The sequence below is a fragment of the Alligator mississippiensis genome, chromosome 1 (genome assembly GCF_030867095.1).
Source record: "Alligator mississippiensis isolate rAllMis1 chromosome 1, rAllMis1, whole genome shotgun sequence".
Lineage (NCBI taxonomy): Eukaryota > Metazoa > Chordata > Crocodylia > Alligatoridae > Alligator > Alligator mississippiensis.
Genome location: NC_081824.1, coordinates 480,566,609 through 480,592,405, shown reverse-complemented (window position 1 = coordinate 480,592,405; position 25,797 = coordinate 480,566,609). Strand labels below are relative to the sequence as shown.

Genomic DNA, 25,797 nt, shown 5'->3' with positions numbered 1-25,797 from the left:
GGGGTAACACTCGTAGGGCCGGTGCTGCTGGGGAACAGCCCTGGGAAGGAGCACGGAGCGCAGCCCCAGCACCGGAGAGGAAGACACGGCCCAGCCATGGTGGTCCAGCGCTCAGCAGGTAGTGGGGGGCTCTGGGGAGGGGGTCCACGCTCGCTCTGAGATCTTCACACATGGACCCACTGACCACCCATGGGACCTGTCAGCAAGAAAAGGACCCATTGCTCACTCCGAGTCAGAGCCTGTGACACACTTGTGACAGGGTCCCCCCCCACCATCCCAGGACTGTGGGACTGGCACAGGCTTAGCCTAGAGGGTCCCCGGGCGATGGCCCTGGTTGTTCACTCCTGAGACCAGCCCGGCTGGCTGTGGGTGTGCAGAGGTGCCCCTGCCTGTTTCCCTACGGTAGTGTGGGCAGCCCGTGCTTGTGTGCCATGAGGGGCATGGGCAGTGGCTGGGTCTGGCATGTGAGCCTGGGGTAAGGGAAGGTGCTGGGATGGAGGCAGAGACACGGACATCGCAGGGATCAGAGCAGCACTCAGGGAAGGTCTGGGTCTAGCTAGTGGCACTTCAGCCAAAAAAGTGCTGGCCTGCCCTGCATGATGTCCTCCAGTGTGTGCCAGGGCTTTTGTGCATTAAGAAGCCTGTCCCTGTCCTGAGATAACAGCGGAGGAGAAGGGCGGCTGAGGAGGGGCATCCTGAGACCAGATCCGTCCATGCTGGGTGATCAGGGCTAGCCCAGCAAACAGGCCCTTCCCCAGGCCATCCATGTCTGCCACCTTGACTTCCAGCAATGTGATCTGTTTTAATGGCTATGCAGAGCCCTTTTCAATGTGCCTACAGCCACGACATTTGGTTCCCAGCCACAGCCCAGAGCAGGGCCCTTGTCCCCGGCATGGGGTCACGCTGGTAACATCAGGAACCTGCAATCCATGGGACGGCCAGCAGTACAGCACAGGTAAGCAATCAGTAGGTAAGCAATAAGGGGCCCTTTGGGCATCAGAGCTGGGGGGCAACAAAGGCACCAGTCGCAGGGCTCAAGTGCCTATACACTAATGCTGGGAGCATGGGGAACAAGAAGGATGAACTAGCACTCCTGCTTGCAGAAAACACTTACAACTTAGTGGGGTTAACAGAAACCTGGTGGGACTCGACCCACGACTGGGCGGTGCACACTGAGGGCTATAAGCTGTACGGAAAGGATGGGGTGGGGAGGAGAGGGGGAGGGGCTGCGCTCTATGTCAAGGAGCGTTATACATCGACCCTTATCAAAATGGAATCGGAGGAGGAGAAAGTAGAAGGATTGTGGGTTAGGCTACATGGAGGCCAGGGGGAAAGGGATTTGGTGGTAGGGGTCTGCTACAGACCCCCACACCAAGGAGAAGGAATAGATTTGGAAGTCCTGAGGCAGCTCTTGGAGACCATAAAGACTAGGGAGGCGGTAGTCATGGGGAACCTAAACTACCCTGGCATCTGCTGAGAGATGCAGACAACAAAATCCCATCGGTCACGCAGGTTCCTATCCTGTGTGCAGGACCTCCACCTGACGCAGGAGGTACACGGTCCCACTAAGGGGAACACCTTACTGGACCGGTACTGGCAACAGGGGATGACATGGTAGGAGACCTACAGATCGGTGGTCACCTGGGGGACAGTGACTACCAAATAACAGAATTCACCATAAGGCGTAGAGTGGGAAAGGTAACTATCAGGGTGGAAGTGCTAGACTTCAGCGAGCTCAGGCATTTAGTCGAAGACGCACTGAAGGGTAAGAGATTTGGCGAGATGGGAGCCCAGGAAGGGTGGCTGGGCCTTAAGAAAGCAATCCTTCGGGCACAGAGGGAGATGATCCCGATGTGGGGAAAAAGGGAGAAAGGGGCCAAGAGGCTTCCTTGGCTGACCAGAGAAATCCAGAGCAGCAAAGGGCAAAAAGCGGGGCATATAAGCAGTGGAAACAGGGAGAGATTACTGAAGAGGAGTGTGCCTCCTCAGCTCGCAGTTGTAGGGAGGCAGTTAGAAAGGCCAGAGCTACCATGGAGCTGAGGATGGCATCCCAAGTTAAGGATAACAAAAATTTGTTTTTTCAGATCTATAGGGAGTAAAAGGAAGGCCCAGGGAGGAACAGGACCTCTACTGAATGGGCAAAAGCATTCGGTGACAGACAGGGGGGACAAGGCTGAACTCCTCAACGAGTTCTTTGCCTCAGTGTTCCTAAATGAGGGGCAAGACAAGTCTCACAATGGGATTGTAGAGAGGGAACAACTACAAGCAGACCTGGACAGGTTGGACAAATGGGCACAAAACAACAGAATGCAATTCAACAAGGAGAAATGCAAAGTGCTGCACCTAGGGAGGAAAAATGTCCAGCACACCTACAGCCCAGGGAATGACCTGCTGGGTGGCATGGAAGTGGAAAGGGATCTCGGAGTCCTAGTGGACTCCAAGATGAACATGAGCCGGCAGTGTGACAAAGTCATCAGCAAAGCTAATGGCACTTTATCAATAAGCAGGTGCATGAAAAATAGATCCAAGGAGGTGATGCTGCCTCTCTATCGGGCACTGGTCAGACCGCAGTTGGAGTACTGCATCCAGTTTTGGGTGCCACACTTCAAGAGGGATGTGGATAACCTGGAGAGGGTCCAGAGAAGGGCCCCACACGTGGTTAAGGGCTTGCAGGCCAAGCCCTACGAAGAGAGACTGGGGCACCTGGACCTCTTCAGCCTCCACAAGAAAAGGTTGAGAGGCGACCTTATGGCTGCCTATAAATTCATCATGGGGTTGCAGAGGGGAATTGGTGAGGTTTTACTCACCATGGTGCCCCTCAGTTACAAGAAATAATGGCCACAAGCTAGCAGAGAGCAGATTTAGATTGGACATTAGGAGGAACTTCTTCCCAGTTCGAGTGGCCAAGGTCTGGAAAGGGCTCCCAAGGGAGGTGGTGCTCTCCCCTACCCTGGGGGTCTTCAAGTGGAGGTTAGATAGGCATCTAGCTGGGGTCATTTAGACCCAGCACTCTTTCCTGCCTATGCAGGGGGTCGGACTCGATGATCTATTGAGGTCCCTTCTGACCCTAACATCTATGAATCTATGAATCTATGGTGTCTAGACAGAGCAGAACGGAGGGCTGGTGTCAGCCCTGAATGGAGCTGGGACTCGTGCAACCCGTTCTTGCCATGGCCAGGGATGTGCTCAGTCTGACTACCCTCTGCTTAGAGGGACTGGACCAAGAGCCCCGCAGTCCAGAGAGGGGTTGGGTGTGAGCAGGCAGCTCCCCGTATGTGGGACCCAGAGGCCCCAAGGGCCAGCTCTACCCGCTGTGCTCTTGGGGTGGAGGGCAGGTCTGCTCCCAGGGAGATCCCTTGCCAAGGATGGGCACTGCAGGGACAGGGGCACTTCTTCCCTCTGGGGACTTCGCTGTCTCTCTTTCTGTGCTGTTCTGGATGAGCAGGGGAGGGGCTGTGGTGGGAAGGGGATGAGTGTTTTTATCTCACACGTGGAGTCCCGGCCTGCCCTGCTCCCTCCAGCTTCCCCCAGTGCTGTGTAGCACCAGGGTGGCTCAGGGGTGCAGATGCTCGTCTCTGCTAGCTCCTGCTGTGGGTGCGCCTTGCTGCTGTGTGACACTGCCCAGGTTGGTGCAGAGGTCTCTTCCCTTTGCACCATCCCACCTGCTGCCCTGCCACGGTGTCACAGCCCTGGGCATACTCAGGCTGGGTTTGTGCTTTTCTGTGCTGCACAGACCACACCGCCATGAAAAGGGAGGTTTCCTTGTTCTGCTTCAGCCCCTCAGCGAGCCCCTCTCTGCCCGGCTGCATCGCTCTCCTCATCACTCTCCAGGTTCACCGTCTGGTGGCAGGTAGGACCTCTGCTTCCTCGTGGCATTTGCTGCTTGCTCTCATGCAGAGATCCATTGCCAGGGGCTCCCGACACAGTCAGAGATGTGATCCCATCACCCCCTCCCACAGCCATCCCCCTGGACCCGGCACAGCCCAGGGCGGGCACGGAGCTTCCTTCTGCGCAGCCTCCCTGCAGGCCTGTGCCAGCCCCGCTCCTGCACCTGTCATCTCTGCTTCACCCTCCTCCCGGAGCCAGCCCAGCCCGGCCTCTTCCCTCCCCTCCTACCCCATCCCCACTGCTGGTTAGAGACCTTGTCCATGGCATCTCCTACCACTGGGGCACTTTCCCTTGTCCCTAGTCATGCCTCCAGTTCAGTCTGCGATGAGCCTGTTGCAGGCACTGAGTTCAGGTCTCAGGTCAGTCGCTCTCCCTTGGCTACGGGGTGTCAGCCACAGCAGTCTGGAGTCAGGCAGAAGGCAGGGCAGGGCGGCTCCTTGGATCAGTGGCTCACAACCTGTTTAGACTCACAGCTCACTTGTTAGACTCGAGGCACACCTTGGAAAATGCCAGCTCTTCACATTCACTCATTTCTTGACTGGAAAAATAATAGAGCAATTCCTCTCTTCCAGAGAAGCTTCTGTTGCGGAAGCATGTATCTGAAGTGGTTAGTCTCTGGGGGCATTTTTACACATGTGCCAGATGCAGGGCTTGGTACATTTAATTAGCAGCCCACACTAATGAGAAGCGCCCAGTGCTGCATTGGGTGCAGTTGTATAAGTGGTGCAGCGTGCGTCAGTGCTGAGAAAATGGTGGCAGTGCGCTTTGAACTAAAGCACGTCAAATGTGTTTTAGTTTAAAGCACACAGTCCACTATTTTCTCAGTGCTGATGTGCAGTACACCGCTTGTACAACTGCACCTGTAAGAGCTCCGGGTAGATTAATTATGTACTCCAGCAGACTCAATTAATCGAGTGTGCTCCAACATGCTGTTTCCAGCATGATGGAGAAGACTCACAGTCTTTGTATAAATGCCCTAAAGTACCACATTGCCCTCCCTTTTGTCTGCCTTTGCTTCTAACCATTTGTCTCTCCTGGATTTACAAGGGCCCCTTTCCCTGGTCTCTGACTCAGGAAACTAAATTCCTGGCTGGGATGCATAGTGAAATGCAGCCAGTGAGCAGGGCCTGAGGCTCTTCCCTGAGCCCTGTGGGCTGAGGTGCGGCTGGAAGACCCAGGCCTGTTCCTCCTCCAACATATACCTGCCCGTCCTGTCCATGCATGTGCAGGGCCCTGTCCCTTCTCCTTTGTCACTGCTGGGCCCAGGGCCAGAGAGCTGCCCCACTGCAGAGGGAGGCCGAGGGAGGCCATGCTGTCCTCTGCTCCTCTGCCTGCTCCAGCCAGGCTGCTCTGCATGCGTGTTTGCCTATGTCCACATTTATGTAATGCTGCCGTTGAAGCTGCATTGACACAGGTCATGGCTTCTGTCCAGTTTAATTTCCCTCTGGTCTTGCACTCTCCCCAGCCCAGTTCAGAGTGATTGGACCGGACCAGCCAGTTGTTGCCTCTGTGGGAGCAGTCGCAGTCCTTCCTTGCCGCCTCTCCCCTGCGACGAGCGCGGAGAGCATGGAGGTGCGGTGGTTCCGGTCCCGGTTCTCTTCAGTGGTGCACTTGTACCGGGGAGGTCGGGATCAGCCTGGAGAGCAGATGCAGGAGTATCTCGGGAGGACTCAGCTCCTGAAGGACAACATCACCTCTGGGAGCGTCTCCCTAACAATACGCAGGGTGCGACTATCCGACCACGGGCAGTACACCTGCTTCTTCCAGGCCGGTGTCTCCTATGAAGAAGCTCTGCTGGAGCTGCAGGTGACAGGTGGGTAGCTCCTTTACGGTCTGGGCCTGCCCGTAGTGCACTGAATGGGGCTGGAGGGCTTAACGGGAGCAGGTGATAGTTCACTTGTCAGTCCCCTAAATCCCATCTCTGCCTCCACTTCCTGCAGTGTGTGCTTCCTGAGATTTGTTTCCCGAGAGTAGCCTGGGAGGGTTTTCCATTCACATCCTGACGTCTGTCGAGGGCTGGAGCACACCGGGGAGGACCGTGGGGCTGGGGCAGAAGGTTTCAGTTTGACTGGCTTTTTAACACTTAATTGCATTAACTTATCATATGTACTGGTGGCGGTAGGGGGATGCTGTAGCTGTGGTCCAGGAGCAATGCAAGAGGCAAGGATTTTTTTGGTTGATATCTTTCATGGCTATATTGATCTTTATGCAATTGTGATTATATTGGATATATTTTGATATTTGTACATATGTTGGATATATTGATTTTGATGTGATTTTTCATATATTGATTTTGAGGTGAGAGGCCAACCCCTGTCCCCGGCATAACAATACATAGCCCCTCTCTTAGATAAAGTGAGCTGTGAGGAGTGTGGGGACTTTTCATGTGTATGGACGCAGACACAAGAGTCCTAATCCCTGCGTGGAGTGTTTCACTGGATTTTCTCTCCAGTCTCCAACCCTTCTCTAATACGGCTGAAACACTGGGGGCTCTGGGCTTTACACCTTGTCGTGCTAATCATCAGCCAGTTCACATGCCGTTAGCTGTGCCCAGGGGATGTTTGCTGGTCTCCTCACTTGTCACCTTTTCTGTATAATTGAAAAGGATACCCTGAGAGAAATGCAGTGTGTTTATTAGTGTTAAGATAACACAGCTAATCTAGAGACCAACCAGGACTCTCCTTACACCAGTAGCTGTAGCCTGGGCCAAGGCTGTTGGAGCAGAGGCCAGTTCATCTCTCCCCTTCAGTGCCTGCTGGGTGTATTTTCATGCCATTCATCACACCTTGTCAGGTCACGGCCAACCCTGGATGCAGCCCAGACCGAGCCCCCAGCCTCTTTCAGAATAAGCTCAGAGGAAGATTGCACACAGGCAGATTCACCGGTACAACCTGGGCATGGACGTGCTGGACGTGTCTCGGCTGCTGGGCCTCACTGCCTGTCCTTTGCTCATCCTGCCTGGCCTTTGGTGACGTGCTGAGCCCCGCCAGGCCTGACACGCAGCTCGGACCAGCGCATCTCTGAGTTTGGAGCTGAGAACTGGAAAGCTATCAGTACTGCCTTGTGTGACACCCCCATCTCACCTCTGCCTCAGCATCTAGGGGAGTTTCCCAGGGTGACAGCCTGAATGAGCTTCCTGCCAGAAAGAAAGAAGAGAAAGAAGGATGGACGGAGACTGAGGGAGCACACCGAGCTCCTGGTTTGGGGGAGGGCACATGTGGGTGCACTTGGCCCCGAGCATGAGCGAGAGAATGGGGGACTCTGGTGCATGGATACGGGTGGCAAGTCTGGGCTGTGCTGGAAGAGCATGGCACAGACAGGGACCCCGGGATCAGGGAAGGGGTGGGGATGTTGCAAAAAGCTCTTCATTGCACCTGGTTTGATAGGGCACAACAATTGGGGCCTACGTGGGAGAATACAGGAGCACCCTGCCCCGCCGGGGTGTACAGGACTTAGGCCACAGAAGTGGTGAAGTGCCTGAGCCCCATCCAGTCTCTCCCCATCCAGCCGGCTCCTCTCCCTGGGCAGGGGAAGCACCAGGGAGTGGACAGAGGAATGGCTATACCATGCTAACGGAGGGAGGGACTTAGCACTCAGGGGCACACCTCTCAGATCTGCTGGAAGTGGAAGCTAAAGCAGTGTACCTCAAACCCATGTGGGTAACGTTCATACAGAACAGCCTGATGAGCTATAACTTGCTAGAGTGTAAAAGCGAGTGTAAAAGGGTTTGTGCGGCTGAGAATAGCCAAGATTTGTGGCTTGTAGCCCATGGGGGGAGGTCTCATCTGGGGCTCGGGTTCAGAGCTTGCTCATGACCCTCGTGGGGTCTGGCCTAGATTCATAGGACACTATTTGTTATCGAAGCCCTATTTAAAATCAGCAGGTACTTTAATTCAGCCAATCAGAAACCACCTTCTAACATGTCAGATGTATGGTGAGATGCACCAAAACCCATGGGATCTCATGTGCTCTCATATGAGTTGATCAGCATCACACAGTGAATGCATTGGGAAGCTGCGCTGCCCTCGCACTGCATGAGAGTCCGGATCTGTGCCAGGCGCTGGGTTGGATCCCGCGTAATCAGGCATGCTCGGTGCAGGGCACAGGTCTGCGGCTGGGGGTGAGAGCACCCACGGAGATGGACGGAGCAGGTCACCCCCTTTAAGCTCTTGCTCCAGGCTGTGTTCATGTCCCAGGGGCTCTCGCACAGCTGAGAACAGCACATTGATGTGGGGGGGCCACACTGCACCTCCCTGGGCCTCCTGTCCTGCACATCGACATGGAGCTCCCCTGGCTTAGATACCAGCTCCCAGCCTGGGGCAGAGACTCTGCATCTCCTCTCTCCTGTGCCGCTCTAGATCACTGCCCATTTCTAGTCCACCCCTCCTCCCCCTCCAGCAAAAGACAATCACAAGCAGTGTGTAAGTGCAGCTTGTGCAGCTGGGCAAGTGGGGTTTGGGGGCTTCAAGTGAAATAGGAGCCAGGGTCCAGCCCTGTGAGTGTAGTGAAGGGAACAGGCCTCCCAGACAGCACAGGGCCCATTCTCCAGTGTTTATCCCATAACTTGCTCTGCTGAGGGTCCTGAGGAGGCTCCTTCCTGAAGGTCTGAGCTGTTGATGTAGCAGGAGGGACTGGGATTTCCAAGGCCAAAAATGGTATTTTGTAGTCCACGTCCCTTAGATATGAACAGGAATTGAGTGCTCACATCCTAGCGGTGGTGCTGGGCAATTCCCCCGTACGTCTAGAGCAGTTGTGTCAGATTATGGACTGTGGGTGAATCCCGCCTGCGGAGCAGAAGCGTTCAGCCTGTGGGGCTTACAGAGGGGCTGGGGAAAGTGGGGATGGGGCCTGCTGCCAAAATCGGGGGCATGGAGCCCTATTGGTGACGTGTGTCAGCGGTGGGGTGTGAGCAACTGGGTTGAACAGCACGTGTCCATGGCACGGGTTAAGTCTCACCACTGCTCGCCCCACCACTGCCATTACCTGTAGCACGGTGACTGCTGCTGCCATTTACCCTACCACCACCACTGGTTGCACCACTGCCACTGCCACTGCCCCCGTGCTGTGTCCAGAGCCAGCCCGCAAGGATCCTTGCAGTCAGCATCTGCCCCAGGGGGTGGGCGAGTTTGAAGCCCTGGTCTAGACCTAACGCAGGATTTGTCTGTTCCTCTCCAGCACTGGGCTCTGACCCCCACGTCTCTGCTGAGGGTCACCAGGACGGAGGGATCCTGATGGTGTGTCGATTGGCTGGGTGGTACCCAGAGCCCGAGGTGCAGTGGAGAGATCACCGTGGGCAGCCGTTACCACCCGCCTCTGAGAAGGTGTTCACAGACACTGCCGGGCTGTTTCACACGGAGGTTTCTGTTGTGATCATGGCAGAGTCGAACCAGAACGTGACCTGTGCTGTCAGGAGCCTGTTCCTGCACCAGGAGAAAACAGCCACCATCAGTATTGCAGGTCAGTGCCTGCCACGCCGTGAGCACGGCGTTGGGGTGGGGAGGGTGATCACTGCTCATGTGTCGGACGTGTAGTGAGCCGTTTCCCAGGGCAGCACAACAGCCCGTCTGTGCTGCTCTCAGCAGGGCTTACAGGGACACGGGAGTTTGCAGTGACACCGACACCAGGACTCAGGCCAAGCGCCCTGTGGCTGAGCTGAGAGCTGGGCCCGGGTGAGCCAGGTGGGGCCAGGCAGTGAGTCCTGCCCAAGGTTTGCAAATGCCACTTAGGACTGGGGCACCCAGCTGAGACACCTGAGGGAGCCTGGTGTTCAAAGGCAGGTGCTCAGCACGGCTCCACTCCCAGACCCTCGGGGGTGTCCCAGGCTGAGTGTCCAGAGTCACTGGGCACTGCCGCTGCGGTCAGGAACTGCACAAAACATGAAAGTCCAGAGCATGAATCCTGAACTTGGAGTAGCTGGAATTAGAAGTGAGGTGCGAGATGTGAGCAGGGCAGGACAAAGCCTAGCACACACTCCCCTGGACTGGCCTCGGTCCTTCCTCTCCGGGTGTGCTCGGCTCCAGCTGGGAGGTGCTTTTCAATGACAGGCTTTAGCCAAGCACTGGTATTGCTGTAGTCAGACCTGCATGACTGGGCTCAGAGCAGGGGAAACCAGGTCATCCATAACATCCTGTGTCTAAAAGGGGTCAGATTAGACTCTCCACAGACACCTGAACCCCTCCCTGGTGCCTGTGTGTGCTCTGGCTTTTCCTTGCAGAGCCCCACGGTGCACACAGGGTCTCTGGGTGCACAAGGAGACTCAGGGGTGCAGCTCCCTGGGTGCGCAGTGACATCATGGTCACTCATGCAAGAATCCCATAGTTCCCAGTTCCTGATGAGAGACTGTAGTTCCCAGTGCCTGCTCAGGGTCTAATCAAACACCACATTTGAGGTCAGGAAGGAATTTTCCCCTGTGACATTAATGTTACAGACCATGGGGGGACAGGTCGCCTGCCTCTGTAGCAGAGGGAGTGGGGGGAGGCAGAGGGCGTTGTCACCAGATTTGCCCGTCACTTTGGGCTGTGCTCATTTATTAGGGATACGTTTCTGGGCTCTCTGTAATTCTATCAATGTGCTGCTTGTGTTACTTGTGTTTCTGTTTGGAGCTGTTTCTCTCCCTTCTGCAAGTCCTCACCCCCAATGGAGCTATCTTGCAGGACTCAGTTTCAGTGGGGCTGGGTTCCTCCAGCCACCAAATCAGTCAAACACACACACACACACACACACACACACACACACACACACACACACACACACACAGACAGATTAAAGTGACACGCCTGACCCGGCCGGGTTCATCAGCATGTACAGGCTGACACCCTCATCTGCCAGGAATCACTTAATCAAGGTAACAACACACTGCAGTCAGACACGAGCACACAGGTGAACAGAAGACCTCTGCATCCGGCTGGGTGTCCAGCTGACACCCTCGTGGGCCAGCATTCAGTTCCTTGGGGCAGGTCTGACCCAAACGGGGTCAATCAGCCTGTACATGCTGATCCCCTTCTGTGTCTCCAACTCAGCACGTCCCAGTCTTTTGCCCTAACTGTTCTAGCTGTGGTAGCCTCTTGATGAGCAGACCCCACAGTATTTTGGGGCTTCACAGGGATCTTTGGCTTAGGTAAAAGAAGCGTTGCTGCAGAGCTTAACTAATACAATTCAGGTTGAGAAAGCTATGCCTAGAGAGAAAGAGAGCGAGAACGAGAGCTGGGATCTTCCCGTCCCAAGGCACTCGGGTGGTTTGTTGGCAGGCAAAATTCCCAGCACGATCCTTGAAGTTTAAACAGGCGATGGAAAGAGAGGATCTGTTTCTCCCAGCTTCTCGAGAACAACAGCGGACGGTGTCACAGAGATTTCTCTCTCTTGAAGCACACTGTTTGCTGTTTTACACCTTTCTTATACCCTTAGTCCAGCCTCTTGAAGGCACTCTTTTAGTTGTGGAAATCAAGAGGGTCTCAAGCCATAACTGACAGGGAAAATCCTGTTACAGGAACAGTTTCAATGTACATGAATTACCTTTTCCAGTGACAAGGGGTTATCTGGTTTGGAACATCTCAAGAAATGGATTAACAACCAGGAAAAACATAAGGTTTAAGGAGTAACCAGACACCTAGGAGCCAGCTTGAAATGCTTATGAATACAGAAGTAAACTGGAAGGGATACCACGGTGTTTCTTCTCAGCCGGCCTAGCTATGCTTGCACTGTAGGGTTTTGTATTTTACCCGTTGTGAACAAGCCTCAGCTTAGCATGAATTTCCGATCTTACCGTAGTCTTCTAACAGACTTAAGGGCATTACTTGAAGTGCTGATAAACTTTGAGGGGAGGACTTCCACCAGTCATCCTGGGAAAAATAGGACAGCATTTGTGGCCAGGGCTCCAATAGGTTGAACATTGTGATGAACCCTGAACCATTGTTCAAATGTTGCCCGTACCCGCTCTGACTCGGTCTCTTGGCTCAGCATTCCCTACCCCGGCAACCAAGACTCAGTCAATCAAGTTTAAAAAGGCCTCCCATACTAGGACCGGGAATGTACGGCCTGAGATGCCTGTTACACTTTTGTTCAGCTTAGTTGTGGTTCGGTGAGGTGTGAGGAGGGGGAAAGAAAAAGTCCTTTGTAAGTCCAGCAAGCTGGGTGCCCGGGCTCCCTCGGGAACACCGAGCTGACAGGTAACAGCACGGCTCTCTTCCTTGGGTCTCTGAAGTGTATTTAACAACCTTGCAGCGGCAGGATGTGGAGAGCGTCCTTGTCCCCTGCTGTATTTATGTCAGGTGAGGCTGTTCTTGGTGTCCTCAGCTGTGTGTCTTTTACCTGTGCGAGAGGGTCGTTTGTGCAGTGTTTGGAACAGGCTAGACAAGCGCGTGTGGGATGGTCGGGGTAGGGATGATCCTGCCTTGAGCAGGGGCTTGGACTAGATGAGACCTCCTGAGGTGCCTTCCAACCCTACTTCTTGTGATTACAGGAGCCCATGTAATTCTATTTCCTATCAAATCCCCTAATAATAATTGTTGCCCTTACTGTGAGTTCACAACTAGAATGACATGGGGATCGCAAAGACACGGGGTCCATGCAGCACTGTTCATCTCGCGGCCTCTGGTTGCTGCAGCTGCTGAGATCAGCGCACGGGTCACAGGGAGCACGAAGGGCCTCACCAGTGCATCGGGCTGGAGGCTCAGAGAGGAGCCCTGGGCTCCGAGTGCCCCGACTCGCTCTGTGCAGGTCCAGAGCACTGGGAGGGGAGGAGAGGAGACACAAACCCGAGATGCAGGACCAGGCTCCCAGGGAGACAAGACAAGGGGTTTCCCATCAGCCTGTGCTGTGAAAGCTTCAAACATGGGCAGGGCTCCCAGACTTGCCCCCTCGCTCCCACTGTAGAGCAGCGACTCCCCAGACATGGCACCGTGCGAGGGGCTCTGGAGCCATACGCGCTGCGTTGTGCTCTGGGGTGCACGTGCAGAGCTTGCACAGCAATCCCAGCATGGGGCCGTGCTGCACCACGCAGACATCCCCTGAGGGACCTCACTGCTCCTTGGGACACGTCCCCATGACCCTGCACCTGGGGCTGCACTGGCTGCACTGCCCACACTATGGCTCACTCCCAGACTGCTCCTGGTACCTGGACGCATGCTCCTGGGGGGCCTCTGGTGCAAGGTCTGACTTGAGTCCAGTTCTACTTTACCCATGAGAGTTAACATGCTCACAGCCCTCAGGAGAGCACTGCGAATGGGTTTGGTGTTGGTCCATTGGTAGCTGCTGGGGTGAGAGAGCAGGCGCAGGAGTCCCCTGAGGGCCACTCAGTGCCTGCAGTGCTTCAGGGGACAGTGTCTGTGGGCTGCATTGACGGCACTCGGTCACCTCAGTCCTGACTGTGCCCCTGGGGTCGGCCTGCGCCGCCTGGCACGAGGGGTCACACTGAGATTCAGGACAACCGCACACTGGCTCAGAGCTCAGCTTTCAGCCTCTGACTGGAGAAACATAGTTTGTCTTTGCTGACCTGCTGGATGAGGAGCCACTTCCCATGAGGGTCCCATGATAGCCTGAGGAAGGGGAGGTTGCTATCTCTCTTTCCTCAGGCTGGCAGAGGTTTCTGCATGCAGAGGTTGTGCTGCTGGCTCTGGTTTATTCCTGCAGTGACCACTCTGCTGCCTCCGGGCAGGGGCAGGACAGTGGCTGCATTAGCCAGGCTGGAGCTGGGCTGCCAGTGCGATAAGCATGAAGCACGGAGGAGCCCCGTCAGCCTGAAATCCATGAGGAGGGTCCCCGGGAAAGCCACTGCTGCCCCCAGCCCTGTGCATTTACTCACGCAGGGCTGCCACGTGAATGACACTTTCTCTTGCAGGTCACTTTTTCCCCCGGCTCTCCCCCTGGATGGTGGCTCTGGCTGTGATTGTACCCATCATGTTGGTGGTCATTGTCCTGAGCATTTTCTACTTCCGCCGTGCAAAAGGTAATGTGACAAGGTGGGGAGGGGAGAGCTCCTCTGAGATGGGACAGGACAGGGTGGACGGGTCTCCATCCACTGCTGTGAGAGGAGCTCCAAGCCCCAGGGATGGACTGAAGCTGTGGGAGAAGTCTCTGATCAGACCAGACCCCACATCTGAGCCAGGAAAGGGGCCACATGGATTCCCACCCCTGCAGCTCAGTGGGGAACACAAACCAAACCCTGCAGCGAGCGGTCCTGCCAGATCAGTGCTGCTCAGCTGGAAACACGGATGAGGAGGGGGAGCTCTGTGCTGGGCAGCTATGGACGTGTTTGTCCTGATCCCTGCACACAGAGCAGAAGGGAGAGGGTCTGGGAGGAGGGGAGGTGGTTAGGTAAAAATCCTGTCCTCTGAGGCAGGTAGGGGCTGTGGATGGGCAAAGTGGTGCTGAGGAGAGTCAGCTATTCCCTCCTCAATGCTAGGGCTGCTCATCCTGAGATCCTCCCACAGGAAGAGGCTGTAGTGCGTGTTGGTGTGCTGGTGTGTCCCGTGCACTGTGAGGGCTCCCTGCTGCTTTGCTCCCTGGTCACCAACGGTGGCGATGGGCCGGCAGGGATCTGCCTGTGGCTGGGGGTGGGATCCTAGAGCCGCTGATGGCTGAAGTGACCCACTGTCTACAGTTGTTGTAACGCAGAAACCGCACTCAGGACCAGCAGGGCCATTCTCAGACAGGGCTGATGCCTGGGCCTGGCTGCTCTCGCCCCAGCTGTGCTGAGCAGTGACTGTCAGACATGACGATGCCTCCGTGTCCTGCCAGACATGTACCCCAGGGCAGGCGCCCCAGGGGACCAGCTCCAAGTGGAGCACCCCAGGCCCATCCCCACCTCCTTCACTAAGCCCAGGCTGACGTGAACAACTGCTGGAAGAAGGCCCCTCTCCCCCATCCCCTTATGGACACGTCTCCTCTTCCCCGGTACCAGTGGCAGGTTCTCCTCTTCATCCTCACAGCTAGGTGCAGGGACTACCCACAAGACCAGGGGTTGGGCTAAGATGGAGCCCACCCTGTATCCAGCCCAGGTCAATGCCTTACTCGTCTGACCCACTTCACCTTCCTCAGCCCTGCACCAGGAGCCAGGGGAGCTGGGTCAGCTCGGGGCATGAGCAAAGAAAGGAGCAGGAAAGGGAGTGGGTCAAAGGGACACAGAAGTGGAAGGGCCCATGTGGGCCCCTGACCCCAGTCCCTTAGCACCACAGGCCGCCACACAATGGACATTTAGCCAAAAGGGCCCACGAGACCATCCACCGTGGTCCCTGCCCCCTGCACTGCCACAAAGACCTCTCACCCCGGGGACAGTTTCCCTTAGGGGGAGTATCCTATCCCACCAGGCTGTAAAACCTACTGTCTGCCACAGAGCAGAAGACAGATGGGCTCCCCAACACCTTGGGCACCTGCGGGGCCAGGATTTGTTGGGTAAAAGATGTTTGATGACCCCAGTAAGTGGAACCGACCACCCCACAGTCCTGGCCATCCTGGCCTGGGAGATCATTCCCTCCTTCAGTGCCAGCAGGGACACCAGCCCCCCTGGGCCAGTCTCCCTCTGCTACACCATCACCTTCAGTGACCCCCATGCCACAAGGGCAGGAGTCAGAGGGGACCAGAGAGGGGGGTGGCTCCTTTGGAAGAGACGTTTACACCAGGTCCTAGCGGGGATAGGAAAAAGTGGGTCTGTTTGAACCCTGCCGTTGAGCAGGCTAGGCCCAGGCAGCAGGGGTGTGGTGTGCAGGGAAGCTAATGCAAACCTGTCTGTGCCCATCTCCTTATGTGGGAGTACAAACTGGACAGGGTGAAATCTCACCTCTAACACTTCTCTCCCCCCCAACCCCCAACTCTGCAATCCACACTGGAAAATGAGAAAGGTGAGTGTCCGAGGCTAGTTATATGAGCTACCAGGAGGGTGATTTCAGAGACACCGCAGGGTGAATCTCACCTCTCCCATCCCCTAGCCCAGGCAGTGTGTTCTCCATCCACATTCATGGATCTTCTCCCTCCCCTAGGCCTACCTTGGCTGAGCTCCCTTATGTCCCTCCTGCCTGGTGCTATCTAGAAAAGAGCAATCCAGGCCAGATTTCCTTGACCATCGCCTCGTCCTCTCAACACCTCCAGCCCATGGCTCCATTGCCCCTCTCTGCTGCCCTGTCTGGGTGCTGTGTGTGAGGCAGGGCCTGTCCCCATGTGCTGTGTGTGGAGAGGGCAGCATGTGTGGGCAGAGGCCAGATAAGGGAGCTTTATTAGTTGAGGCAGGGTAAAACAAGGGCTGGTATCAGAGACCGGGCTGTCAGGATGGAGAGAGGAGGCTGGATCCTGCACATCCTGAGCAGGGAGGAGCAACTGGGTATGGCTGGGAGGTGCAGACCCAAGGGAGGGAGTAGCTAAGCCTGTGGGGACGTGTGATGGTGCCATTTGTGGATAAGAGCTCTCTAGAGGTGCAAGTATGTGCAGGGTCCTACTCGGACTGGGACCTCCTCCTGGGCAGCAGGTGGCTGGGGCTGGAGGACAAATCAGTGCCAGTGTCCGTGTCCTCCAGGGCAGACGCTGCTCTCAGCTGTGCTGGGCGAGGGACTTTGTGGGGCTCCACACTCATTCTTGCTCTCTCACTTTGCGGGGGAACACGAGGCAATGAAGGGTAAATGCACTTTACTGGCTTCACTGACGCTCTGACTACATTGGAAATACTGTGAGAGCCGACCCGTGTCCCTGCCCATCTCCAGAGAGGCCTCGTCACAAGGACAGAGCTGCATGAATGGGCCCAATACTGGGCACCGTCCAAGGCCTCGCCCTCATTGCAGTGCCTGCCTGGGGCAGCCTGTGCCCTGTGGCCCCTGCTGCCTTCACCGCATGCACAAGCATGGTCAGACCCAGGTGTAGTCACAGCGTGGTCGGCCCCAGATGGACACTCACCAGCAGGTCTGGGCAGAGGGCAAGGCGTGGGCCCCTCCCTGTGCCACCCCACGCTGGGCCATCGTCACTGATGTAGCCCAGGGGCCCACAGGCTGCAGTCATGGGTGACTGGTGCTAGGACCATCCAGCTCACCCATCTGCCTTCTCCCCTGGGACCTCAGGGCCCCTGCTGTAACCTCCTGAGTCCTGGGACCTCACGCACCAGCTGCCTGTTCCCAGAGACCAGGACTGCCTCTTCGGTCTCTGCCCCTCTGCCCCTCTCCTCCTCTCTGGGGAAAGGCTTAAGCAAAGCCTTTCCCCAGAGCCCACCAAAGCGGCGGCTTTCTGGGCCATGGGACAGGGAGAGCCCGGGTGCACATAGACCGGCCGTGCAGACAGCACACGAACACACATTGTCTAGCTCTGTGTCATCTTCTGTCCTCAGTGGTGATAGGGTGATGTTGTAACCTTGGTGGTTCAGGATTTGTGGGAGAGGTGAGAAATTTTGGGGGGTGTATCTTATATTGGACCACCTGCAGATCTGGGATTGAGTTACACAAGCTGTTGAACACGAGGCATTCTTCTTCTGGTCTCCTGTCACACAGCTGTGCACTTCACCCAATACGAGATATAAACCTGCCCCCCAAAAGTCCTTGCCGTTCACACGTTTCTTGCCCAGATCGCAACTTGCTTCCAGCTTCTGCACTGGCAGACAGGGAGATGCTGCCCTTGTCTGGGTGGGACCCGGGAGTTCTCTGGGCTCTGCATTAATTCTTGTTTTCTCTCCCCTTACAGTGAAGTACAAGGAAATGGAAGGTAAGTGCTCTATTCTAGCTTTACTGACCCCTGCCCTCATTGAAACCACCTGGAAAACCAACCAAATGTCCTCCCATCTCCAGAGGCCTCCTGAAAAGGACATAACTGTATGAATGGGCCCAATCCTGAGTGTGCTGCAAGGCCCCGGCCATGTTTGCAGTGCCTGCTAGGGGCAGTCCTGGGCACCGTGACCCCTGTCGCCTTCCCCACACATCACAAGCAGGGTCAGACCCACGTGCTGTCATGGGGTCATAAATCCCCTGCTGCACGCTCACTAGCAGAGCCAATGTCAGATGTGTGGTGCCCGGGCAGAGGCCAAAGTTCAGGCCCTGCCCCTGTCACCAAACTTGGGGTCCCTGTCACTGGTATAGACCAGGGGATCCATAGTCTGGAAAAGTTCTTCTGGTCTCCTTTCTCCCAGCTGTGCAGTTCATACAATAACAAATATCACCCTGCCACCAAAAACTGCTGCTTGCACACTTCTGCCTTAAACCCCTGGATGCCAACCTGCTCCTGGCTCTGTCCTGTCTGACAGGGGCTGCTGCCCTTATCTGGGATGGGCCAGGGGAGTCTGTGGTGCTCCACATTAATTCTCTCCACTTTGCAGCGAGATACAAGAAGTGGGAGGTAAATGAGTTTTTACTGACTCTCCTGACACCCTGAAAATCAAACCACTCCCTCCCCATCTCCAGGGAGGACTTGTGAGAGGACGGCTCTGTAGGGATCATCCCAGGGAGGCTCCTGGCCCCAGCCCTGACTCCCAGCACCCTCCATGGGGCAGGCCTGGGACCTCAGCCCCTCTTGCCTTCCCCACACAGCACATGCAGGGTCAGGCCCACGTGCTCCCATGGCTCATCTTGATCCCTGGCTGGACCTTCCCCAGCAGAGCCAGTGACAGATCCATGAGGCCAGGGCAGAGGCCAGGGCGTGGGGATCTCTCTTGCCCCAGCTCCTGAGCACTGGGACCTCCTGCTCCAGCTGCCTCACCTCTGGCACCAATCCTGACTCCTCCTCTGGGAAAGCCTCACATTGATCTCCCATATCTGTCCTGGGTCGGGTGTCTCAGATCGGGGGGGGCATGCACGGCTACTGATGCTGGGACCTGGTGCGGCTGTGGTACAGAGCAGCCCTGTGAGGCTCTGGGATCCCTTTCTGCGGATCACAGGGGTTTTTTGAAGCACAGAGCTCTTCAGCTCAGCTTCCCCGAACTCGTCTAGTCCCACAATTAAACCAGGCCCTCCACCCACAGCTGCCAGCCACGACCTCGCCTTCCTGCCCAGGCCTGCCTGTGTCCGGCCCAGGGTTTTGTGTGTCTCTGGCAGACTGGTTGTCCCCTTCTAGCACCGGGGACCTTTTGTCCTGGGTCTGTGCTCTCCCTGAGACCTGGGACAGGTGGGATCTCTTTTTCTACTATCTGGCTCCATGTCCCAAGCTGCTCCCACCTCCAAGAGGCTTTTAAACACTGAATGACTGACCAAGGTCCCACGCCCTGGGATGGGCCTGAGCGATGCCTGGTCCACAAAGCATAGGGGCAGAGCACATTCACGGTACAGCAACATTCATAACAGTCCCCATCTAATCCAGGGCTCCAACAGCGATGTCCCAGCTCACAGCCCCAATCCTGTGCGGAGCTGAGTGCCCTCTACTCCAATGCAAACCTGCAAGAACTGTGCACCCCCAGCACCACTTGGGCTCACACCCGGCATCACTGCTAGGACCATCCAGCTTGCCGTGCTGCTCAGGGCCCTGAGGCCCCGTTCTGTAAACTCCCAAATCCTGGGACCTCACGCACCAGCTGCCTCTTCCCTGAGACCAGGGCTGACACTTCATTCTCTGCCCATCAAGGCTTAAGTATCGCCTCTCCCCAGAGCCCGGCAAGGTGGCGGCTTTCTGGGCCATGGAACAGGGGGGGCCTGGGTGCACACAGACAGGCCGTGCACAGATGACCTGAACACACCTTATCTAGCTCAGTGTCGACCTGCAGAGCTGGGATTCAGGTAGCTTTTGAACACAAGGCATTGCTCTTTCTCCCAGCTGTGCAGTTTATATAAACCTATCCCCAAAAAGTCCTTGCCGCTCGCATGTTGCTTACCCAGATGGCAACTTGCTTCCAGCTTCTGCACTGGCAGACAGGGAGATGCTGCCCTTGTCTGGGTGGGACCAGGGAGTTTGCTGGGCTCTGCATTAATTCTTGTTCTTTCTCCCTTTACAGTGACGTACAAGGCAGTGGAAGGTAAGTGCCCTTTACTAGCTTTGCTGACCCCCTGCACACATTGAAAACACCTGGAAAACCAACCACATGTCCCCCCATCTCCAGAGGCCTCCTAACAAGGACAGATCTGTATGAATGGGCCCAATCCTGAGTGTGCTGCAGGGCCCTGGCCATGTCTGCAGTGTCTTGCAGGTGCAGACCTGGGCACCGTGACCCCTGTCGCCTTCTCCACAAAGCACAAGCAGGGTCAGACCCACGTGCTGTCATGGGGTCATAAATCCCCTGCTGCACGCTCACTAGCAGAGCCAATGTCAGATGTGTGGGGCCCGGGCAGAGGCCAAAGTTCAGGCCCTGCCCCTGTCACCAAACTTGGGGTCACTGTCACTGGTATAGACCAGGGGATCCATAGTCTGGAAAAGTTCTTCTGGTCTCCTTTCTCCCAGCTGTGCAGTTCATACAATAACAAATATCACCCCGCCACCAAAAACTGCTGCTTGCACACTTCTACCTTAAACCCCTGGATGCCAACCTGCTCCTGGCTCTGTCCTGTCTGACAGGGGCTGCCGGCCTTATCTGGGATGGGCCAGGGGAGTCTGTGGTGCTTCACATTAATTCTCTCCACTTTGCAGCAAGATACAAGAAGTGGGAGGTAAATGAGTTTTTACTGACTCTCCTGACACCCTGAAAATCAAACCGCTCCCTCCCCATCTCCAGGGAGGACTAGTGAGAGGACGGCTCTGTAGGGATCATCCCAGGGAGGCTCCTGGCCCCAGCCCTGACTCCCAGCACCCTCCATGGGGCAGGCCTGGGACCTCAGCCCCTCTTGCCTTCCCCACACAGCACATGCAGGGTCAGGCCCACGTGCTCCCATGGCTCATCTTGATCCCTGGCTGGACCTTCCCCAGCAGAGCCAGTGACAGATCCATGAGGCCAGGGCAGAGGCCAGGGCGTGGGGACCTCTCTTGCCTCAGCTCCTGAGATCTGGGACCTCCCGTTCCAGCTGCCTCACCTCTGGCACCAATCCTGACGACTCCTCTGGGAAAGCCTCACATTGATCTCCCATATCTGTCCTGGGTCGGGTGTCTCAGGTGGGGGGGCATGCACGGTTACTGATGCTGGGACCTGGTGCAGCTGTGGTACGGAGCAGCCCTGTGAGGCTCTGGGATCCCTTTTCCAGATCACAGGGTTTGTTTGAAGCACAGAGCTCTTCAGCTCAGCTTCCCTGAACTCGTCTAGTCCCACAATTAAACCAGGCCCTCCACCCACAGCTGCCAGCCACGACCTTGCCTTCCTGCCCAGGTCTGCCTGTGTCTGGCCCAGGGTTTTGTGTGTCTCTGGCAGACTGTTTGTCCCCTTCTAGCACCGGGGACCTTTTGTCCTGGGTCTGTGCTCTCCCCTGAGACCTGGGACAGGTGGGATCTCTTTTTCTACTATCTGGCTCCATGTCCCAAGCTGCTCCCACCTCCAAGAGGCTTTTAAACACTGAATGACTGACCAAGGTCCCACGCCCTGGGATGGGCCTGAGCGATGCCTGGTCCACAAAGCATAGGGGCAGAGCACATTCACGGTACAGCAACATTCATAGCAGTCCCCATCTAATCCAGGTCTCCAACAGTGATGTCCCAGCTCACAGCCCCAATCCTGTGCGGAGCTGAGTGCCCTCTGCTCCAATGCAAACCTGCAAGAACTGTGCACCCCCAGCACCACTTGGGCTCACACCCGGCATCACTGCTAGGACCATCCAGCTTGCCGTGCTGCTCAGGGCCCTGATGAGGCCCCGTTCTGTAAACTCCCAAATCCTGGGACCTCACGCACCAGCTGCCTCTTCCCTGAGACCAGGGCTGACGCTTCAGTCTCTGCCCATCAAACCTGAAGTATCGCCTCTCCCCAGAGCCCGGCAAGGTGGCGGCTTTCTGGGCCATGGAACAGGGGGGGCCCGGGTGCACACAGACAGGCCGTGCACAGATGACCTGAACACACCTTATCTAGCTCAGTGTCGACCTGCAGAGCTGGGATCGAGGTAGCTTTTGAACACAAGGCATTGTTCTTCTTTCTCCCAGCTGTGCAGTTCATATAAACCTATCCCCAAAAAGTCCTTGCCGCTCGCATGTTGCTTACCCAGATGGCAACTTGCTTCCAGCTTCTGCACTGGCAGACAGGGAGATGCTGCCCTTGTCTGGGTGGGACCAAGGAGTTTGCTGGGCTCTGCATTAATTCTTGTTCTTTCTCCCTTTACAGTGACGTACAAGGCAGTGGAAGGTAAGTGCCCTTTACTAGCTTTGCTGACCCCCTGCACACATTGAAAACACCTGGAAAACCAACCACATGTCCCCCCATCTCCAGAGGCCTCCTAACAAGGACAGATCTGTATGAATGGGCCCAATCCTGAGTGTGCTGCAGGGCCCTGGCCATGTCTGCAGTGTCTTGCAGGTGCAGACCTGGGCACCGTGACCCCTGTCGCCTTCCCCACACAGCACAAGCAGGGTCAGACCCACGTGCTGTCATGGGGTCATAAATCCCCTGCTGCTCACTCAGCAGGAGAGCCAGTGTCAGATGCATGGGGCCTGGGCAGAGGCCAAATGCAGGCCCTGCCCCTGCCTTCAAATGTGGGGTCCCTGTCACTGGTATAGACCAGGGGCTCCATAGTCTGGAAACAAGGGAAATGACCCTCTTCACTCCCTCTATACCCATCCTGCTCCCCTGAGTGCCGTGGTGGCCCCAAGTCATTACCTCCAGCTCAGGGGCTCGAGGCACCGGCACGTGGTGCAGTTTGTGTGTAGCATCCTCTTCTGAGTGCTGGACCTCACCCTCAACTGCCTCAGCCCGGGGATGAGGACAGACCGCTCAGACTGTAAGCCTTAAGGCTTAAGCAAGGCCTTTCCCCTGCACCCACCAAGGTGGCAGCCCTCTCGGAGGCCCTGTGCTTCTTCAGGGCCACAGGACAGGGAGAGCCTGGGTGAACGCAGACAGGCCTTGCATAAAGGATCTCAACACACGTGGTCTAGTTCTATGTTAACGTCTGTCCTCGGTGGTGCAGTCTGCATGTAGCATCCTCTTCTGAGTGCTGGGACCTCACCCTCTACTGCCTCAGCCCACGGACCAGGACGGACCCTTCACACTTTAATCCTTAAGACTTAAACTACACTTTTCCCCTGCACCCACCAAGGTGGCAGCCTGGTCAGGAACCCTGTGCTTCGTCAGGGCCACAGGACAAGGAGATCCCAGGTGCACACAGACAGGCCTTGCATAAAGGAGTGAACACACATGGTCTAGTTCTGTGTTGAGTTCAGTCCTCCGTGGTGTTAGAGTGATGTTGTAGCCTTGATGGTCCAGGAGTCATGCAAGAGGTGAGGAATTCAGGGGTGGTATCTTTTATTGGACCAACTGCATGTCTGGGACTGCGTTAGACAAGTTTTGAACACAAGGCATTGCTCTTCTGGTCTCCTTTCTCCCAGCTGTGCAGTTCATCCAATAAAAGATATCACCCCACCACCAAAAACTGCTGCTTGTGCACTTCTGCCTTAAACCCCTGGATGCCAACCTGCTCCTGGCTCTGTACCGTCTGACGGGGCTGCTGGCCTTATCTGGGATGGGCCAGGGGAGTCTGTGGTGCTCCACATTAATTCTTGTTTTCTCTCACTTTGCAGCAAGATACAAGACAGTGGGAGGTAAGTGACTTTTTACTGGCTCTACCGACACGGGCATAGTTGAAAACACCCTGGAAATCAAACTGTTCCCTCCCCATCTCCAGGGAGGACTTGTGAGAGGACGGCTCTGTAGGGATCATCCTGGGGAGGCTCCTGGCCCCAGCCCTGACTCCCAGCACCCTCCATGGGGCAGGCCTAGGACCTCAGCCCCTGTTGCCTTCCCCACACAGCACATGCAGGGTCAGGCCCACGTGCTCCCATGGATCAGCTTGATCCCTGGCTGGACCTTCCCCAGCAGATCCACCAACAGATTTGGGAGGCCAGGGCAGAGGCCAGGGCATGGGGATCTCTCTTACCCCAGCTCCTGAGCACTGGGACCTCCCGCTCCAGCTGCCTCACCCTTGGCACCAATCCTGACTCCTCCTCCGGGAAAGCCTCACATTGAACTCCTGTGTCTTGCCTGGGTCGGGTGTATCAGGTGGGGAGGGGTGTAGGTTGTAACCATGGTAGTCTAAGGACACAGGCAGACAAGGTGCTTTGGGTGAATCTGGTATCTTTTATTAGACCAACTTAAATAGTCGGGAAAAAAATTCTTAGCAAGTTTGGGTTCAGAAACCCTTCATCAGGCTGAGGAAGCTTCTGCAGTTGGTGTGTGCTCGTCCTGGATGGAAGAAATAGTGAAAAAGCCAGAGGCTGGGCTGGTACGCATGTAAGACAGGGGAGGAGGGCACGCACGGCTACTGATGCTGGGACCTGGTGCGGCTGTGGTACGGAGCAGCCCTGTGAGGCTCTGGGATCCCTTTCTGCAGATCACAGGGGTTTTTTGAAGCACAGAGCTCTTCAGCTCAGCTTCCCTGAACTTGTCTAGTCCCACAATTAAACCAGGCCCTCCACCCACAGCTGCCAGCCATGACCTCGCCTTCCTGCCCAGGCCTGCCTGTGTCTGGCCCAGGGTTTTGTGTGTCTCTGGCAGACTGTTTGTCCCCTTTTACCACCGGGGCCCTTTTGTTCTGGGTCTGTGCTCTCCCTGAGACCTGGGACAGAATGACTGACCAAGATCCCAGGCTCTGGGATGGGCCTGAGCGATGCCTGGTCCACAAAGCATAAGGCCAGAGCACATTCACGGTACAACAACATTCATAACAGTCCCCATCTAATCCAGGGCTCCAACAGTCATGTCCCAGCTCACGGCCCCAATCCTGTGTGGAGCTGAGTGCCCTCTGCTCCAATGCAAACCTGCAAGAACTGCGCACGCTCAGCACTGGCTGGGCTCACACCCGGCATCACTGCAGTCATGAAATCGCTTCCTGGAGGGAGAGATCTCGGAGACCTTTGAGCTGGACGCACATTATTTCTAGTCGGGGAACGAGGGGAGGGGAGGGGACCGGCAGGAGCCAGTTACAGTCCCTGGTTCTCAGACTGCCCCTGGGGCTGCTCTGACTGACTCCACTTGCCTGTGGTCCCTGAGGAGGGGACTGTACCCTGACACCCCTGCCCCGACACCCCACCCATGAAATTAGCAGGTGGCAGCGGGCACAGGTGCGGGTTACTCTGCTCCGTGCCAGCTGAGCACTACCTGCACCCGGGCATTGCTCATGTGTGCAGTCAGGGCCAGATCCTGCCCATCTGCCCCATCTGCACAAAGGGGCTGGAGCAGGGGAAGGGTCTGCCCGTGTCCAGTTCTGCCTCCCTTGCACCTGTGAGTAACTCCCCCCGGGGCAGCCCCACTGGCTCCTAGGACCGGGGTGGGAGAGCATCACAGTCCAGGGGCTGGAGAAGAGAGGCCCCAACTCTGGCCTGGGGACCCGATCCTGCCACCTGCACCAGGCAGCATTCCTGCTGAAGCCAGCACTGGCTGTCCGTCGTGCGGGGCAGCTTTGTCAGTGAGGATCATGGCGACTGACTGACCTGTTTTCATTTTCCTTCCCTCTGTCCTTCCCGGGACGCTCCGCCAGAGCTGGGTAAGTGCTGGTTTTGTTCTCTGCAATGTCTTGTTCACTGATATGTGTCCTGTGGGGTTTGTGCTTGTTTGTCTGAACTCTGGTTTCTGGCTTTTTCAGGACTCACCAAAGCCCAGAGACATGCAGGTGAGTGAAGCCGACCCTTCCTCCGGGCCTCCTGGCCCCATCTCCCCAGGTGTGTCGGCTCCGCGCTCTGCCCCTGACTCTCGGGGTGCTGCCTGGCAGGGTCACAGGTGCAAGGAGACAGAAAGTTGCCCCGAGCCCCCAGGGCTGGGCTTTGGGGAAATGCTGGGCCTCAGACCCCGGTGCAGCTGCCCTCCCTGGCGGCTCTGCTGCCTCCTGCTAGTGAGGTGCTGAGCTGCTCCCTGCTGACCCCGGCCCTGGAAACGCTCCTCCCTCTGTGGGTGATGCAGTGGCA

General features: G+C 56.4%; 1 protein-coding gene across 1 annotated transcript; it reads left to right on the top strand.

Moving 5' to 3' along the window:
- The first annotated feature begins 843 nt into the window (after positions 1-843).
- On the top strand, positions 844-25,513 carry LOC132249534 (butyrophilin subfamily 1 member A1-like). Its single transcript, XM_059724885.1, has 10 exons — positions 844-955; positions 3,734-3,850; positions 5,354-5,701; positions 9,064-9,345; positions 13,724-13,831; positions 17,539-17,559; positions 19,772-19,792; positions 22,010-22,030; positions 23,419-23,439; positions 25,479-25,513. Exons 2-10 carry the CDS (start codon positions 3,745-3,747, stop codon positions 25,511-25,513), a joined length of 963 nt encoding a protein of 320 aa, XP_059580868.1. The 5' UTR covers positions 844-955; positions 3,734-3,744.
- The last annotated feature ends 284 nt before the right edge of the window (positions 25,514-25,797 follow it).

Coding starts and splice junctions, on each gene's coding strand:
- LOC132249534 (XM_059724885.1), top strand. CDS start 3,745: ATGAAAAGGGAGGTTTCCTTGTTCTGCTTCAGCCCCTCAGCGAGCCCC. Junction 9,346..13,723: donor AGCCACCATCAGTATTGCAG/GTCAGTGCCTGC, acceptor TTTCTCTTGCAG/GTCACTTTTTCCCCCGGCTC. Junction 19,793..22,009: donor GACGTACAAGGCAGTGGAAG/GTAAGTGCCCTT, acceptor CTCCCTTTACAG/TGACGTACAAGGCAGTGGAA.